Here is an 18,745-nt window from a genome sequence, read left to right as displayed (position 1 = left end):
AATGTTTTTTAGCCAAAAATGGACACCTTTGGGTCAGACAGCCCCCCCCCCCCCTCCTGTTTAACCCCATCCCAAAAAGACTGCCCCTCTGTTTAAATACATGTATAAGACACCACTCGGACTCCTCTTTAGAAAGTTGAAACATACCGTTGTTAATATACGAACATTGATATAAAATTAATGTTTAATGGCATACTGGCTGAAATGTTATAGGGATTTCTTTTTGAACCCAGGTCCTCCAAACACTAGCTGCCATATGCCATGCCACTTATAATAGCATTACTGTGATGGCTGGTGAGAGCAGTGACAACTGAAAGTCGATAATACAACTATGACCAACTGCGTACAATAAGACACTGCCCAGTTCTGTTTAGTAACAGATGATCATGAATTAACAGTTATTAAGACCACTTTAGGTCACATTTTGGGCCAAATACAGGCCCTTCATTTACATAGAGAAATTTCGCTATTTAATTTCCCAGGTTTTTTATTAACAAAGACACCTTTCCCTTAGTAAAGTAAAAAAATTATCCTTCTTAAACATACAAGTAACTTAAGAAAAATTACAATGTAAAAATTGAAAAGGTACAGTCCCTGAAATTATTGAGCGTAAGAAAATCACTGCATAAACTTCATACTAGCTGTACAAATGAAAGTGCGTAGTGGTCCCATAAAACATCTCCTTGTGGTGTACACTGTAGCATAAATATATGTTAATATTTATTATATAAACAAAGATTTCAATATCTGAGTATTACCATGCACATTGCATGAACCAATAATATAGTTGAAGTATTTTTAGAATACTCCTAAGATTAAACCACACCATTAATATCATCGCCGAGTGATTATTATGGCACAGATCTAGACTATTGATCTATCATATAGAAATATATTCATATTAAATAGCTAGAACAGATTGGAAAGTCTTATTTATAAACGACCAGATATTATAAAAATGGTAAATCTCTACCAAAAACCCCTCTTCATTCTGTTCATGATCGCGAAGGGGATTTCGACAGATTTGTAGCTTTTTTGACAGTGAAGATCATGAACGTACACCGAACAGGTTAGAATGTAGACGGTGGGCCTAGATCTTAATCTCAAAGGATAAGCTCACATGTATATTTTGTGATTTACATATATTATATTGTATAATGATTTATTCCACATTTTCATCTAACATGACGGATATATTTGAATGCATGAATTCTAAACTAGACTTCCGGTTGTTTGAAAACACTAAAATCCCACAATGGATTTATATTGGGAAATAAACAACCTTTGTGTAATTACAAGGTGGTTAAAGCACACCAGGTAATCTATATAATCGGTAATTAATTGTATAAATTATACTTTCTTACATATATCTCATAAAGTATTATTGGTTCGGAATATCTAAACAAAAGATCTACCATACCTGTTTATATTTATTGTTCTCGATCAACGACGCCATTTTGGAATTCACGCTAATTGTTGTCATCTTACCTGAGGCACAGAAGGTAAACTAGTCGATAAGACAGGTGAGTTTTGGGAAGTCATAGAGAATATGCATATTGTAACTAGTAGCAGGTAAATGTTAGTGGAAAGAAAGTAAAAAACGTCTATATACAAAATAAAACATATGTTTATCGAATATATCTTTAATGAATATTTGGCTTTTTAATGTTTAACTTACATATTTTCATATTGTGATTATCGGTTAGTTATGTCTTTCGGACGCTTTCTGTGGACAGTCACACCTACGTTCGTCATAAGGGGATGATAAGAAATATGGAAAACCAAGCTTTTTTAATGGCACAATTATAAAACGATTTCAAAAACCAATTGGTGTAATCGTAATTGTTAAGTTTACCTATTAAATAGAGTATCAATTAAATTCAATCCTGAAGTAAGTGTCGAGTTTTTACTGCCAAAACTGGAGGTAATTAGAGTGGGCTGACTCGAGATTTACATATTAGCAATGTATGCAATTCATGTACATTTGTTCTCCTCTGCTGCCTTATTATAAATATAGAGTATCTTGAAATTGCTGTAATTAGGGATTTGATTCACAATGTTTTGAAATGCCCCCTCTCCCTCCCGTGTTGTTGTAATTAATTTAATAGGGTCCTATCTTCGGAGAACATTCGTACTCAATGGAAAGCCGATTAGTTTGACTATGTTATTCAAAATAGTTTGAATTTGATGCACTTTGGTTTTTCTATAATTTGATTCCATACGCATGGAACATACTACATTTATGAAAAGTTATTTTTGACAGGAAATCATTACCTCGTCACTAATTTTTTTCTGCTGAAGATATTTCACAGTATTTGTGAATATCTTCGTGCCCCCAGTGACGGAGACAAGCACATTCCTGGCCGCTCTTCTGTTGTTCCAAATACCTAGAATGTCTGATAAAAAAACATTTTTATAAGAGTCCATGTTACAAACACACAGTGGACTGATTTGGACTTTTTTAAAATTTAATGCTATTATAATTAAACCATAAATATTAAATTAAAAGCAAGAATATTCACAAATTGAATACATGTACCTTGGTAAGAAAAGAAAAGCGGATACAAGGACTGAAGACTTATGTATATAATTTTTAACACTTACACATAGAAGAAAGAACTTGCAAGTTTAATCGTGATCAGAGCTAAAATATTAAATTATACCGGTAATTTATCACATGACTGCCCCAGTTGTTAAAATATATACTTAACAGTTTCATGCAGTATAAAGTAAAAAAAAAAAAAAAAAAAAAAATTGCCAACAATGTAACATCTTAACAAACTTACATTTGTGGATCTGATCCTCCAAATCTGTCTGATTGTCCTCGTCTTCATGTCCGTCTCTTCCGTCTGTTTCCTTGTCGTCATGTCTGTCTCTTACGTCCATTTCCTCGTCTTCATGTCCGTCTCTTCCGTCTGTTTGCTCGTCTTCATGTCCGTCTCTTCCGTCTGTTTGCTCGTCTTCATGTCCGTCTCTTACGTCCATTTCCTCGTCTTCATGTCCGTCTCTTCCGTCTGTTTGCTCGTCTTCATGTCCGTCTCTTCCGTCTGTTTCCTCGTCCTCATGTCCGTCTCTTCCGTCTGTTTGCTCGTCTTCATGTCCGTCTCTTACGTCTGTTTGCTCGTCTTCATGTCCGTCTCTTACGTCCATTTCCTCGTCTTCATGTCCGTCTCTTCCGTCTGTTTGCTCGTCTTCATGTCCGTCTCTTACGTCTGTTTGCTCGTCTTCATGTCCGTCTCTTACGTCTGTTTCCTCGTCTTCATGTCCGTCTCTTCCGTCTGTTTCCTCGTCCTCATGTCCGTCTCTTACGTCTGTTTCCTTGTCCTCATGTCCGTCTCTTCCGTCTGTTTCCTCGTCCTCATGTCCGTCTCTTCCGTCTGTTTCCTCGTCCTCATGTCCGTCTCTTCTGTCTGTTTCCTCGTCCTCATGTCCGTCTCTTCCGTCTGTTTCCTTGTCCTCATGTCCGTCTTTTCCGTATGTTTCCTCGTCCTCATGTCCGTCTCTTACGTCTGTTTCCTCGTCTTCATGTCTGTCAATTTCTTCGCCATCATCTTCATTATCTACACTGGTGACATAAAGGAAAAGACATTGAAGGCATTTAAACATTTACTGAATACAGTATGTATAGCAAACTTGACTTTACAAAACTCATATATTTTCTTAATTCCTATCCATGAAACATAACTATAATTCCTTAATTTTTCTGAAAAAAGAGTTGGAAATGAACAATATGACATTTTTATCAAATGAATCCTTCTGGCTTAGTCTGATTATATCTCAAGGAGGTCACTCTAGATCTGTTCATGTGAAGCATTTTGATAATTTGCTGCAACACATAGGCATACATACAATCCACAATTACTTACATTCCTTACAAAGAAGTTGTTTTTGTCATATTGTTGACAGATGTTTGCAAAAATCAACACGTGGCAATATGATAAATGTTAAAACTGGTGATGTACCATTTAACTTCCCATAAGAAATTCCACTTAAACCAAAAATCTAATTCATTTTGAAATTATAACATACATTTCGTGGAGTAATTGTTTTTTAAAACAATGTAAATTCAGAAAGTGAGAAACCCTCAAAATGAGTTGATCATGTAAATTTAAGCCATACACTATCTTCTTATGAATCTGTGGTCTATATATAGATGCCAGAGCTTTCCAGACAATCATCTCACAGCATGCATTAATGAAGATTGTCTGCAATTAAATTATGGCATCTATAATGCTGAAATACTCTGCAATGTTTTCATTTTATCTGAATATTATGCAACATCTTGTTGGATTGTTGCATTATTTGTTCCTTTTTTGCCAAATTACCAAAAGAAACTTCAAGAATTCAGTCTTTCCATATTACTGAGTTACTCTTTCGGTATTGCTTTTGATGTCATGTGCTTGAACTGTTATTGCTTCAGAGAACAGAATGTGAGCAGCTTCTTATATACTATAATTATATTACATACACTGGATACCCAATCTGCAACTGATGTTAAAACTCTGTAATATGCAAAGACAGAATGAAATAGGGCGCATATAATCATTGAAACAATTCTTATTTAAAAGTGGAAAAAAGACATAAAGGATTAAAATGCTATTTTAATGGCACCTACATATGAACTACAAATGAAATACAAAGACAATTAAAAAAAAAATGAAAATTGCTATTTCTTTACATGTCAAGCTGATCTTGCCATGTTTATATATATATTTGCATAGATAGGCTTGATATCACCAATGAAATAATATATTTACTATTTAAAATAACAAAATAACACAATAGTAAATACATTGTAGTGGGATTCAAACCATACCTGAATCTGAACCAAGGGGCCGCGGTGGCCGAGTGGTTAAGATGTACCGACATATTACCACATGCCCTCCACCTCTGGGTCGCGAGTTCGAATCCCATGTGGGGCAGTTGCCAGGTACTGACCGCTGGTCGGTGGTTTTTCTCCGGGTACTCCGGCTTTCCTCCGCCAACAAACCTGGCATGTCCTTAAACGACCCTGGCTGTTAATAGGACGTTACACTAATCAAAAATGAATCTGAACTAAACAATTGAATGAAGGTGATGATAAAATTTCATAACACCACCTTGTCTCATTACAATAACAATCATAACACGCAGTCAAAACAAACAAAACTTGTAGGTTTGGGTGACAGCAACCAGCACTTTCATTTATCAGGTTTACTGGTGCAATTAATTCTAATAAGATAGCCAGTGCTTTAGGACTCCAATCTTTACTCAATCAAACCAGATATAGGCAAATTAAGTTTGAATATGTAACATCAAGTACCAATATTTCTGAATAGTGTATATGATGTAATGTTAATGATACTTTACTTTGGATTGTTAAACATCAAAAGTCACCCAAACCTGTAATAAACATTTACGAAATATACCATTTTGAAAATTTCAACCTCAACTCTTTTTTTGCAACTCTTTTTTTACCTACATTTCATATTGGGAATCACAGTTTGTCAAGAAATTAGCCAACACTTTTCTGAGTTGGCCAACTCCGATCCGTGCATTGCCTAATTAGATAGTAAAGCATTTATGTTTTTTTATAAGCAATATTGTGAGTACTGAATCAATATCACCATGTAGTAGCATTTAATGTGTTCAATGCCCTTTCCCATTTCATAACAAAATACATGAATATATGGTTGTGAACAAATAAGGTTAACAAATTGATTAATTCCCTTAAATAACTTAGATATGATAACAGACAATGATGAGAACATTTTTTGGTTCACCAAACTACCATATAAGTATATCAGATAGCAGCCGAACAATTTCATTACAATTGTTTGCATTGTGTATGGCTACATTAAAAAAAACAAACAAACAAAAAAAAAAGCAAGTACATGTATATTCCAATTCGGATAAATACATACATATTATGTATTCAAGTTCAAACAATGTATTTTACCTGCTGCAGAACTGTTGTTTGGTGAAGCAAACGGAACGTCTTCCGGCCACCAGCTTGGCCTGTTCCCAGCGGTGTAAATCTGACGTCCTAAAATTCAAAACACAAAAATATGCATCAATAGGGATTTTACATTTTGCAATATGAATGCCACTATATCTCCTTTAATCAAAACTGGATAGGAAACAAAGCTATAACACATCAAAGAATTACATTGGACTTACATAGCAGGGCATAACAAATAAATCTTGGTCACTTTACAATATTACTAATAATCAGTTTCTGGAACAATTGCAGCTACATACGCGATAAAAAATAATGTCCCATTACAGTTGTATAGTCTATGACTTTAATTAGTCTCCCTTTGTCATAAAAAAACAATTAACCGTATTCAGCCAAAAAGCACCCAGGACATTCACAAAATTGAACAAATGGAAAGGTGCTTCATAAGATAAAATTATTGCTAACCTATACAGTTTTGACATTTTTGGTCTTATACCCGGGCAATTGAAATTTCATGAGGCCTCAAAAAGGGAGAGGGCCGCTTATAGATACATAGGCACTTATTGGGTTGCATATGGTAAGTGTTACGCCTCTCCAAGTTTGACAGCAATACATGTACAACCAATCAGAAAACTTACCACGGAGACCCAAAATTCTTAGAATCCGTGGTATGATTAATACCAAGGAATCCCATCCATAACAGTTGGCATCCTTAAATGGGAGTTTGATTGGCCTCTGGAGAGCTGACGACAAATACAAAATTATTCAGCAATTAAAGTATCAAAGAAATATGTATAGTTAAGCCTTGTATAACCAACAAATCTATCAAATTCTAAATAATTAGAAACCAAGCTATTGAGTTTTGAAATATTTTAGTGCAACTTTCATCGTTTGTAATTGGTATTTTTATATCTCTAGTTCCCATATGACAACCATACTATAAATGTGGTCATTTTTAGTAACCATACTATTAATGTGGTCATTTTTAGTAACCATACTATTAATGTGGTCATTTTTAGCATATTTTCTGCACAAATCTAATATTTTAAGTGAGAATATGTAAATTACAATCTCTTTGAGTATAAGTCATTAATTTGATATCTTTCTTTCTTGTTAATATAATATCACATATTGTACACCTACTTTCTATTAATATGTGTTTATTTCTACATAAATTTATTGAGCTGAAACATTAAGGAAGAAAATCAAACATTTGCTATTAACAGTGTTTTTTAAGTACTACAAGATAAAAATTTGTTAAGGCACTAAATTACATTCATATTTCAAAGATGAAAAGCTACTGGTAAGCTTGTCCAAGGCATGCAGCTGTCAAGATATCTCACTACGGCGATCACTATATTTCAGGAATTCATACAGTACATTTAATAACCAATGTGTTAGGGAATACCATTGATTTTATTTATTTTTTATATACAATTCACTTACCATACTAAGGTTCAATGAAATCTAGACAATTTATTTAGAAACCTTATCAATAGGATATGAAAAAAATTGTGTACATATATGCAATACAAAGACGTATACAAGACAAAAAAGGTTGCTTCACAATTAAGAGGAAATTCTTCTTGTGTTTATAACAGGATATCTATATAGTATGTCAAAGTCACATACCTCTAGTTACATTTGGAGAACTATTCTGTGTTGTGGGAGGTCCTTGCCACCGACGGGATGCAGCTAGGTCTCTAAACTTTTGTTGGATGTTAACATCCTGACAGAAAGCTTTCATATGTGGGGGGGCTGTGCAGGTCAAAGGATCATTATCATAATTACACGTCACAAATAGAACAATGATAATGTAATAACATGTATTTGATGAATAGAGATTTAAATTATTGTGGATTTGTTTACAAGAATTATATAATGACTTCATCTCCGGCAATTATGGAAAAATACAATACAATATTAGTCAAAGTATGACACATCTTAAAACTAAACTAACTTCATCAGGCTCTGTTTTATAAGTAGAATTAATGGTTCATTCAATTTTGGCCAATTACCCACATCATATATATCTCATACAAATCAATGATCATGCTATACACTACATGGCATTATCATGATTTGTATTTTGATAAATTTATCTGTATTATGTAAGTCAGTATACACATATTTTTTATAATGAAGTCAGTGATTTTCTTACTCAATAAATTCAGGGAAAACAATACAATACATATTTCTTAAAACATGTATATTTTAGAAAGTTTTTCTTTATTTGGGAAAATATATACATAAAATTGGTAAAATACAGCAAAATTTCTCTATAAGTGGCCTTTATTCAGTCCCAAATGTACAAAAAAAATCCACTGGCAGTCAATTATTTATTCCTTACCACAAAAATCTCCCTTCCCGTCTTTATCCAAATGCATTAGTATCGTATTTGGAGAATCCTCCATAAACCATCGTTCTGCCTAGAATGAGCAAAAACAGAAATTAAAAACAAACAAAAAAATAATCAATAAACATTTCAATAGAATTAATGGAAAATGATCTCTCTTTCTTCAATTTCTTCTTTTCCTATCTATTTCAGTTCGTCCTTCCATGTAATATTTAAAGATTGTTTCATGACAATTTCTAACCAGCCCAAAGGCCAATTTAGGGATGTGATAATATCAAAATGGTCATGTTATCATTCAAATCATTTATTTTAAAGGGCCACTACCTTTCCGAAACGGCTTTTAATTTTTAAAATGGGAATGAAAAACGAGATCGATAATTTTGTAGAGTCGCAAAAGTTATTAACTTGCCGATAATACTACACATATCATCACCTTCTAAACAATTTGATTAAAATAAATAAAATGTTAATTTTCATAACGCGGGTCGTTTTATGTTTCCCGCCGTCGTCCTAAATGCCGCGCGGTAGTTGACTATCTCTGCGCCAGACGGCAAAACGGCGAAATGACTCTCCACTGTTATCATATATTACGCAGGAAATCTTGCATATGTTTGGTGTTGTTACCTCATCTTAGGCCATCGGTATATATTTTCTGATGTTATTTATGTTTTTTAAGAAACCTTTATGTTTTGCTGCGGAAAGGTAGTGGGCCTTTAAATAATTATCTGAAATAAATGCAATTTCACATCATTCTATCGACCAATCGTCAAGTGTAATAGTCACATCTCATACTCCCAAACACATGTCTACCTATACAATGTCGTAGCAACTAGCAAACATCTTAGCATACACAATACAAAATGCAAAGTCACATGCGGCTTGATTGACAGTTGGCAATCCGTCAATTGCCAATGAAATTTAAATAAATAATTCAAATAAAATCACTGTGATATTCAAATAATTTCAATATTATTTTAATATATTATAAGAAAACTGTTCAACACAAATATACATTTGCAGTAACAGTCATGAACACGAAAGAAAATTATTTCCTTCAAAATAATGATTTGTGAATGCCTTTTTGGCAAAATAACCATTTCAAACAATATCTTTAACAATTTTCAGTTCACATTAGATAATTAAGAGGATCAAAATGAAACTCCTCTCACTTACTTCAACATGTATTACATATTGACATTTTCATTTAAAATAACTCTTACCCACCCTTTTTTTTAACAGTGTCCATTGACGGGATAGCCTCTTCTTTTTGCTCTTGTTTTGAGTGTTCTGGAAAAACAAAAACAATCGTCTTCTTATGTAAGGCATATTCCAGTATTCCATTGTATGATATCTGTTATAGCGGACATAAAATGTCTCCATATAACAGTTGTATTATATCTGTTATATTGGACACAAAATGTCTCCATATAACAGTTGATATAACAGTTGTATAATATCTGTTATATTGGACACAAAATGTCTCCATATAACAGTTGATATTGCAGTTGTATTATAACTGTTATATTGGACACAAAATGTCTCCATATCAAAGTTGATATAACAGTTGTATTATATCTGTTAAATTGGACACAAAATGTCTCCATATAACAGTTGTATGATATCTGTTATATTAGACACAAAATGTCTCCATGTAACAGTTGATATAACAGTTGTATGATATCTGTTATATTGGACACAAAATGTCTTCATATAACAGTTGTATGATATGTTATATTGGACACAAAATGTCTCCATGTATCAGTTGATATAACAGTTGTATGATATCTGTTATATTGGACACAAAATGTCTCCATATAACAGTTGTATTATATCTGTTATATTGGACACAAAATGTCTCCATATAACAGTTGATATAACAGTTGTATTATATCTGTTATATTGGACACAAAATGTCTCCATATAACAGTTGATATAACAGTTGTATTATATCTGTTATATTGGACACAAAATGTCTCCATATAACAGTTGATATAACAGTTGTATTATATCTGTTATATTGGACACAAAATGTCTCCATATAACAGTTGTATGATATCTGTTATATTGGACACAAAATGTCTCCATATAAGAGTTTATGATATCTGTTATATTGGACATAAAATGTCTCTATATAACAGTTGTATGATAACTGTTATATTGGACACAAAATGTCTTCATATAACAGTTGTATTCTCTCAGTTACATTGGACACAAAATGTCTCCATATAACAGTTGTATTATATCTGTTATATTGGACACAAAATGTCTCCATATAACTGTTGATATTGCAGTTGTATTATAACTGTTATATTAGACACAAAATGTCTTCATATAACAGTTGTATTATATCTGTTATATTGGACAGATAATGTCTCCATATAACAGTTGATATAACAGTTGTATTATATCTGTTATATTGGACACAAAATGTCTCCATATAACTGTTGATATTGCAGTTGTATTATATCTGTTATATTAGACACAAAATGTCTTCATATAACAGTTGTATGATATCTGTTACATTGGACACAAAATGTCTCCATATAAAAGTTGATATAAAAGTTGTATAAATAACTTTTATATTGGACACAAAATGTCTTCATATAACAGTTGATATTGCAGTTGTATTATAACTGTTATATTGGACACAAAATGTCTTCATATAACAGTTCTATTATATTTGTTATATTGGACATAAAATGTCTCCATATAACAGTTGTATTACATCTGTTATATTGGACATAAAATGTCTCCATATAACAGTTGTATGATAACTGTTATATTGGACACAAAATGTCTTCATATAACAGTTGTATTCTCTCAGTTACATTGGACACAAAATGTCTCCATATAACAGTTGATATCACAGTTGTATTATATCTGTTATATTGGACACAAAATGTCTCCATATAAAAGCTGATAAAGGTAGATTATCTCCGTTATATCGGACACAAAATGTCTCCATATAACAGTTCTATTATATCAGGTATATCGGACATAGAATGTCTCCATATAACATTAGTAATATATCTGTGTTTTTGGGCAAAAATGTCTCATTGTAAGAGGTGATGTACATAGTAGTATATCTGTTATCCATTTGACAGTTAATTAAATCTGTTATATTAGACACTATATGTCTCCATATTACATGTACAGTTGGTTTAACTATTGTGTTCGAGAATAATTTGTACACATGTAAATTAGTGGCCACGATATATCTTTACAATGTATCAAGTAAAAGACATGAAAAGTATTTTTTCGTTAACAATTCCGAATCTGAGTTACAATCGACGAACACGTAAATATAATAAGTTACTCACTCTGCTTCTTTCTGCCATATTAACGAAGCCAAGGACGTATATATTTATACATCCTTGACGAAGCGTACTGGCAATATTCGTCTACTATCACTGCCCACGTGAGTTGACTCGCTGATCGGTGTTCTCAACACGCTTGCATCGCAAGCATACCCGTAAAGTGGCTACGTCACTGTTATATGATTTCCGTTATATCCCATTTTTTGGCCACTAATATACCTCAGCACTTGTACATCTGCCGATGTAAGTTCAGCCTTTTTGGTTCGGAATGAAAGTATTTGAAATTCATTAAAATCAATGCCAAAAGTGTGCGAAATTACGTACCCCCACTCTAAACTCCGCCCTCAGCTAGATTATCGCTGTTATTAAACTCCGCCCACAGTTTGACTGACGCTATTCCCGAGCCGATAAACGCGCGTACGACTGGTTGAAACTATTCACGTGATTTGTGGTTTGAACGATCCGAAAGGCAATTCCGGACGCTTGAACGCATTTCACTGTACCTAGGGTAGTAGGAAGAGAATCGGACTTAATACCCTTGGCCAGCGAAGTTGGATTTTCCTTGACAGTTGTCATTCAAAATAAAACTCACGAAACATCATGCATATTCTAATCACAAAGCGTGCTCAATGTGACATTCTTATTTCAGATGACTTTGAAGAAACTGTGAACTCAAGACTTCTTCAATGCTATTCTCCCAAACATTCCGTAACTTCCGTGGGGATTTCTCAAGTTAAGTAATATTCATTAATTAAACTGGGTCCAAACACATAATCAGTAATCATCTAAAGTTGTATTAATTAACCTATATCTTTATATCTATCGTTGGTGGAAAAAACATGATGAATGACCTGTACCAAGTATATCAACCAATTTATTGTAAATCATACACTATCTAATATTTATAGCTTTAGATGTTTTAAAAAGAAATAAGGATGATGCAAATAGCTATAGAACGTGTTTTGACTGAAGGCATTTATTTTACACTAAAAACTTTCTTTCAAATCGAAGGCAAAGCACTGTCTTCCGCAAGGATCCATCTTTGGACCTTTTTATTTTAACATGACATATTTTACTTCAGTATGATCTTATAATTACGCGGCCGCCAAATAAAACATGTTCGTACTCATGAAAAAATATTTTCCTATATTTTTCCTTCGTTGGTGGGTGAATCACAGGTACTTGGCTTGCTGACAAAAATACACTCATATATATAAGTAAAAAAGAACCGTGTCCATGTGATGGTTTCCATATATATATATATATATATAAACATTTCCCGAAGAACAGCGGCAGCTGGGAAAACGATCGCAGATTTGTTTTAGTTTTGTTATATATATATATATATACATTTTTTTGTCAGCGAGTTAAAATACCTGTGGGTGAATCGGAGGTCTATGGCTATGGCTATAAATGGCTTCTCATAGGATATTACCTACCAGCGATTGTTTCCTTGGGAGTCCCATTTTTGTTGTGGTATATGTGACTAGTCGAAGATGTTCTGACGTGTGACCTTGAAATATGATAGGTGATGCTGAAGTCAGTGAGTGAGCTGGAGAGCATCCTCGATACTCCAGGGGTTCCGATCACCTACGATTTAGTGTAGAGATCGTAAGTGATCGGAACCCCTGCAGTATTGAGGATGACGAGAGGGTAGTAATGGTGTGGAATGAGCCAGAGATAGGGTGTCTGATGTATGATGTACATGTGTAAGGTATAGACTATTTTGAAAATATCATTGAAGTTGAATATACATCCTCGATACTCCAGTGGTTCCAGTCACTAACGATCTCTACAACCCTGGACTATCCCATAGTGAAATTGAAGGCAGCTCAGCGGAAAACATTTGACCAATCACAGGCCAGCAAAATTTCCTTTGAAGACTACAGATCTAGAGAGAGCGACGCCTAACATCAAAGCCACACAGTCAACCACAGTGTACCGTTATACGGCTCTTTTGATGTACATCAAATGACTAAATCACCTGTTCTATTCTGTTGCCTCCAGTTTTACTATGAGATAGTCCAAGGGTGTAGAGATCATAAGTGATCGGAACCCCTGGAGTATCAAGGATGTTGAACATCTATTTCTATACAAATGGCCATGCTAAGGCACGAATAAAATTATATTATAATTACACCTACAATATTTATTTGGATTTTATACTGCCGCATATATATCAAAAGTCGTGTCGTAGAAATTTCCTGGATTGTTTGAGCTGTTCCGGGACATTAGTTGCTTTGAGGGGATTCGGCAGGGAGTAGCATTGCATCCACATTGTTTCAACCCTGACTATACTGGTATACATGTACTTGTAAATGTGTTTAGATTTGAGATTTCGTCTCCAGGAAAGACCAGACACCATAACATATATTTCACAAAAGGGTAATAAAGTGATACTTTTTTTTCCTGTTTAGCGCTCAGCATAAATTGAGTCATCCTCGATACTCCAGGGGTTACTATCACTGACGTTATATCCACTAATGGACTATCTCATAGTAAAACTGGAGGCAACAAAAGACAGTTTGATCTCCATAAGAATTGAATAACGTACATTGTGGTTGACCGTGTGCTTTTGAAGTTGGGTTTCACTCTCTCTGTAATCTCCAAAGGAAATATAAATATTTCTGCAGGCCTGTGATTGGTCAGTTTATTTTTCTCCTGACCGTGTGTGAGGTGTTTTGTTCTGTATCTTTGATGGAATGCTTCAGTGAGATAGCACTTTAAACAATTGGCAGGAGTTCCACTGTTATAAAGAGATACAATAGAATGATACTGTAACAGAACGTATGTTTTGATATAAAACTAATCACTGCATCTGCCAGGGATCAAACTTGGGACCTCTGGGTTACTAGTCTGACACTCAACCGATCGAGCTCAAGAGAAGTTCTCTCTAGCCGAGCGGTATATTGCGGTGAGTATTTACATTACCGCAGCCTTCCACATCATACAGACATTCACACCCCCAACAGTCATTGTATACAGGGATTCCGTCCTTAAATAACCTTAGCTGTATTGTTTGAGAGTAAATTATATAGGCACTTAACTGTAGAGTTATCAAATTACATGAGTTTGGTGAAATGTAGAATATATGTTTGATGACCACAATACTGAAGCTTAGAAGTGCATATACTTTTACTTTATCGCACAGAATAAAAAATACTGAACACTATTCTACTTCTCATTATGCTTTCTTAATGTTTCAAAAGATTGTGATTAATAATTGAGTATGGTATATCTAATGAGATTGAAGATATTTACTGGAAATGGGGGAGATACTGTAAAAAGCACAGTTTTAACAAATTTTGATGATGTTTGTTTAATTACAATGACTAAATTAACAAGTTGCCAATGAAAAAACAATGATGAAACTACAATGTATTGACCTCCATCAGTTGGACAAAAAAAAAAAGTAAATGACAAAGGGAAGTAACTCTGATAGGTCAGCATGTCGGAAACGATATGAGATTATACATCATGCAGATGATTTTATGCCAAACTAGATCATACAAATTACAACACTATTGATACATTGATATTTAGAACTAGTCACATATCCCATTAATTAAATCTACATTTTCCTGTCTTTGCCAATTACAGAGTTTATCTCCCTTGCAAGGAAGGCATTAACTGAGAAAAATTTTGACATATAAAGATACCTGTACTATAAATCTCTGAATGTGATGGTATAACTGTATGAGCAAAACTCAAACCAGTTTCTCGGAAAAATATGATTTTACACTCGCAAACACAAGATATACGTCGCAAACACAAGATATACGTCACAATCAATATAGCTACCTGCAAGGGCAGATAACTCTTCAATATTCAAAACAAATATATATCTCTAGTACTTCCTGTAAATATATTTAAAAATATGTACACTTACAATATATAAGCAATAGGCCAAAGTTTCACAATAAAATGGGTCCTTGGTAGGTGTAAACATACATATTTTAATAATTTAATAATGTTTTTGAGCTTTTCTGGCTAGAAACGCTGTAATAAATTATGATTGTGCAAATGATATTTTCTGTTTATCATTAATTTTAAGCATGGTCATTATGGTGATTGTGCGTAACCTTGTACTAACTATCATGTTCGAGGTTGTGTTTGTTCTATAAATTGACAGCTCCAAAAAAAGAACGTTTACAGTACTCTATAGATGGTAGATCTTCCTTGTAACCATGGTTACACTGGAGAATTACGGACACCTGAGGGAAATGTCTTGACGACATACTTTAGACTTCAGTTACACATAAATTTAACATACAAGAATGAAATGTGTGCCCCAAAGCACAGTCTAGGGACTTCACAACTCATGATAAAATGCTAGGATATTTAATGGACATGTTTGTACATATATATATATATATATGATGGAGTTAGAATTTGTGCCAAACCCCTGTGTACTATTCAATACAAATTTATGTACAATGCATTTAAGACTTGCTTAAATGTACAATGCATTTAAGACTTGCTTAAATGTGTTTTTAAAACACACAAGTATAAAAATGTGGACATTATACATATATATCCAATGAAGTATAAAAATATGTCTAGATGTTAAAATTGTGATCAATGGCTAAGATAGCATGATGATGTTATTAACAATGACTATTAAAAAAACTATCATTTATCTTCTAAGTATACACAATTGTCGACAATGTGGATGTTAAAATGTCTACCAAATTAAATACCCTGTTCAAGGATCATGGAAAATCGTCTTTAGTTTTGACTTAGCCAACCACAGACAAACTCAGAAAATGGTACCCCAGATTATGCCATTTACCATTAGCTTATAGTTTTTTGAACTTAGCCAATCACCAGACAAAGTTATCGATTTACATAAATTTTGATTGGCCATTAGTTTTTGAATTAGCCAATCATACACAAAGTTTGAATGAGTTTACACCATTTTTGATTGGCTAATAGCTTTTTTTTAACTTTAAAACCCAATCAATAGACAAAGTTATATAATGACTGTTTCTAATTTTTGATTGTGCTAAGTTAAAGTTTCAGTCTAAGATAGTTCCATAATTCTGGAGCCAGGAGTTATCAAAAATACAAATACATCAGTCAAAACTAAGTTTGATTGGTTAGTGAAACAGTGACACTTAATTGTTTATATCACTGCTTATGATTTTTTTTACCCAGAAAATTCAAGTACCAGTAGATTGTTCTCAATCCTTCAGTGTAATCTTTGCATCTTTTGACAGAAAATTGTATAACTGACCCATACATCACAAGGATTCTATAAATATGATATTCTTTCTACATCTAATTAATGATACATCTACACTGTATAAAGATATTATTTCATTTCATATTTTGTTAATTCCATGAAAATAATGATTTTTTATTAACCTTATTCGAGGTGATGGAATGTGTAAAGAAATAATGTAGACCAAAATGAATAATTGACAGTTACAAAATATACAAGCTTAAATAAAACAAGAAAGTGGAGATTGTGATATATATCAAGGCTTCAATATGAAACAACCCTGATTGAATTGTAGATAAAAGCTAGACTAAGTATACATGATAATTAGTCATTTCAATGATCATAAGTCTTAAAACTTTTCGGAAAGCAATGCATGGAACTATTTTGAAGTAATTAGTATTTAATATTTACAAAAGCAATGATAGAGATGTTTGTGTTAAATCATATTCTTTGAGTTTTTTCTTTTCGATATTACACTTCATGGATTGTCTGCTATGATCCGAATAAAACATGCCATCTGAAATGTCTCCCCTGATATACGAAGAATTTACCTTAAATGCATGATATTGTCAATACCTGCTATACAAAATATCCATGATAAAAGTAAATCTAGATGGTGTCATTTTGTTTTGCATATTTCTTCCTTGATTAAGCACTTAAATGTGTTTGAAATCTTCCAAGTTAACAAAATTCATTTGAATTGAATTATCTCCCCTGATTCACTTAAAATGATACAGAATGGCAAGTCAGTAAAACCTGTGTATAAGGCCTGGCCACTAAAGGGAAATAGCTTAATGTCCTTTATAGACAGGTTTCCTTTATACAGAGGTGAATTATGTCAGTCAAACCTGTCTATAAAGGACACTAAAGCTATAGTAAACTGACCTTTATAGACAGGTATCTTTTATACACAGGTCTATTATTATTGTTATAGTAAATTGTACTAAAATAGCGTTGATGATGTTTAGTCCTTATAGACAAGTGTCTGTTATGTAGAGGTGTCCTTTATATAGAGGTGTTCTTTATAGAAGGTTTTCACTGTACATCTGAAACAGTAGCCAAGACTTCATGTGAAACAGAAAACACTCTGTGATGTGTGTGTTTCAGGGGGGGGGATGATAAAAAATATGACATCGGATTGAGATCTTGCTGTGCATAATATACATACCATGTATATTAATTATTTGTATGCAGAATGATAATTGCATACATGTTAAGTATAACTTATACAGTGTATGACTGTATGTATAGCAGTTTCAATATGAAAATCACATAAACATTGCATTCGTGCTCAAATCATGAGGAAAATATTTTACAATGTAATTCATCTTATTATAGTGTTCCATATTATGAAACAATTGATATCTTTTGTGAATCTCATTTAGCAAAATGCAGTCATGCTCAAAATCCTGAGAAAAACGTTTTAACAAAGTATGTCATCTCGTTGAGGTGTTCGTATCATGAAACAGTTTCACTTTGAACATTGCAGAATCATCATGATAATCCAAGCAACATAGAATTTCATAACAAATAAAAAAAATTCTTACATAAATAAGTTTTATAGCCAATTAACTAATTAATCAAGAGTCAAATAATCTTAACAAATTTTTTTTTTATCTCAATTAATATTAAAAATTGACTGAAAAAATAATTTTATCAAAATAAAGAATAATATACATTGTCTCTGAAAATACACATTATTCTCTACCTGTAACTACACATAAAAGGAATAATGGTACAATCCCTTTTCAATAAGAAAGGGAAATTATCTCAACATATTGGATATTTAAAAAAAAAAAAGTTACTTTAAAAAGCTTTTATCTTAATTAACAGTGATATTTATATTTTTTTATCACTCAAATTCTTTCTTTAAATATACATTGCATTCATAACTAAAGCAATACCTCAAC

At 33.0% G+C, this 18,745-nt stretch overlaps 1 protein-coding gene across 1 annotated transcript; it reads right to left on the bottom strand.

Annotated features, from left to right (window-relative positions):
* Positions 1-2,250: 2,250 nt before the first annotated feature.
* On the bottom strand, positions 2,251-11,779 carry LOC138334636 (S-antigen protein-like). Its single transcript, XM_069283273.1, has 9 exons — positions 11,615-11,779; positions 9,519-9,581; positions 8,289-8,367; positions 7,571-7,696; positions 6,577-6,681; positions 5,939-6,025; positions 5,462-5,540; positions 2,787-3,565; positions 2,251-2,396 (listed from the first exon to the last, which is right to left on the bottom strand). The coding sequence occupies exons 1-9, from the start codon at positions 11,630-11,632 to the stop codon at positions 2,251-2,253; spliced, it is 1,482 nt and encodes a 493-aa protein (XP_069139374.1). The 5' UTR covers positions 11,633-11,779.
* Positions 11,780-18,745: the final 6,966 nt, after the last annotated feature.

Source organism: Argopecten irradians, chromosome 11, assembly GCF_041381155.1.
Source record: "Argopecten irradians isolate NY chromosome 11, Ai_NY, whole genome shotgun sequence".
NCBI classification, from domain to species: Eukaryota; Metazoa; Mollusca; class Bivalvia; order Pectinida; family Pectinidae; genus Argopecten; species Argopecten irradians.
This window is presented reverse-complemented; position numbering and strand designations above follow the sequence as displayed.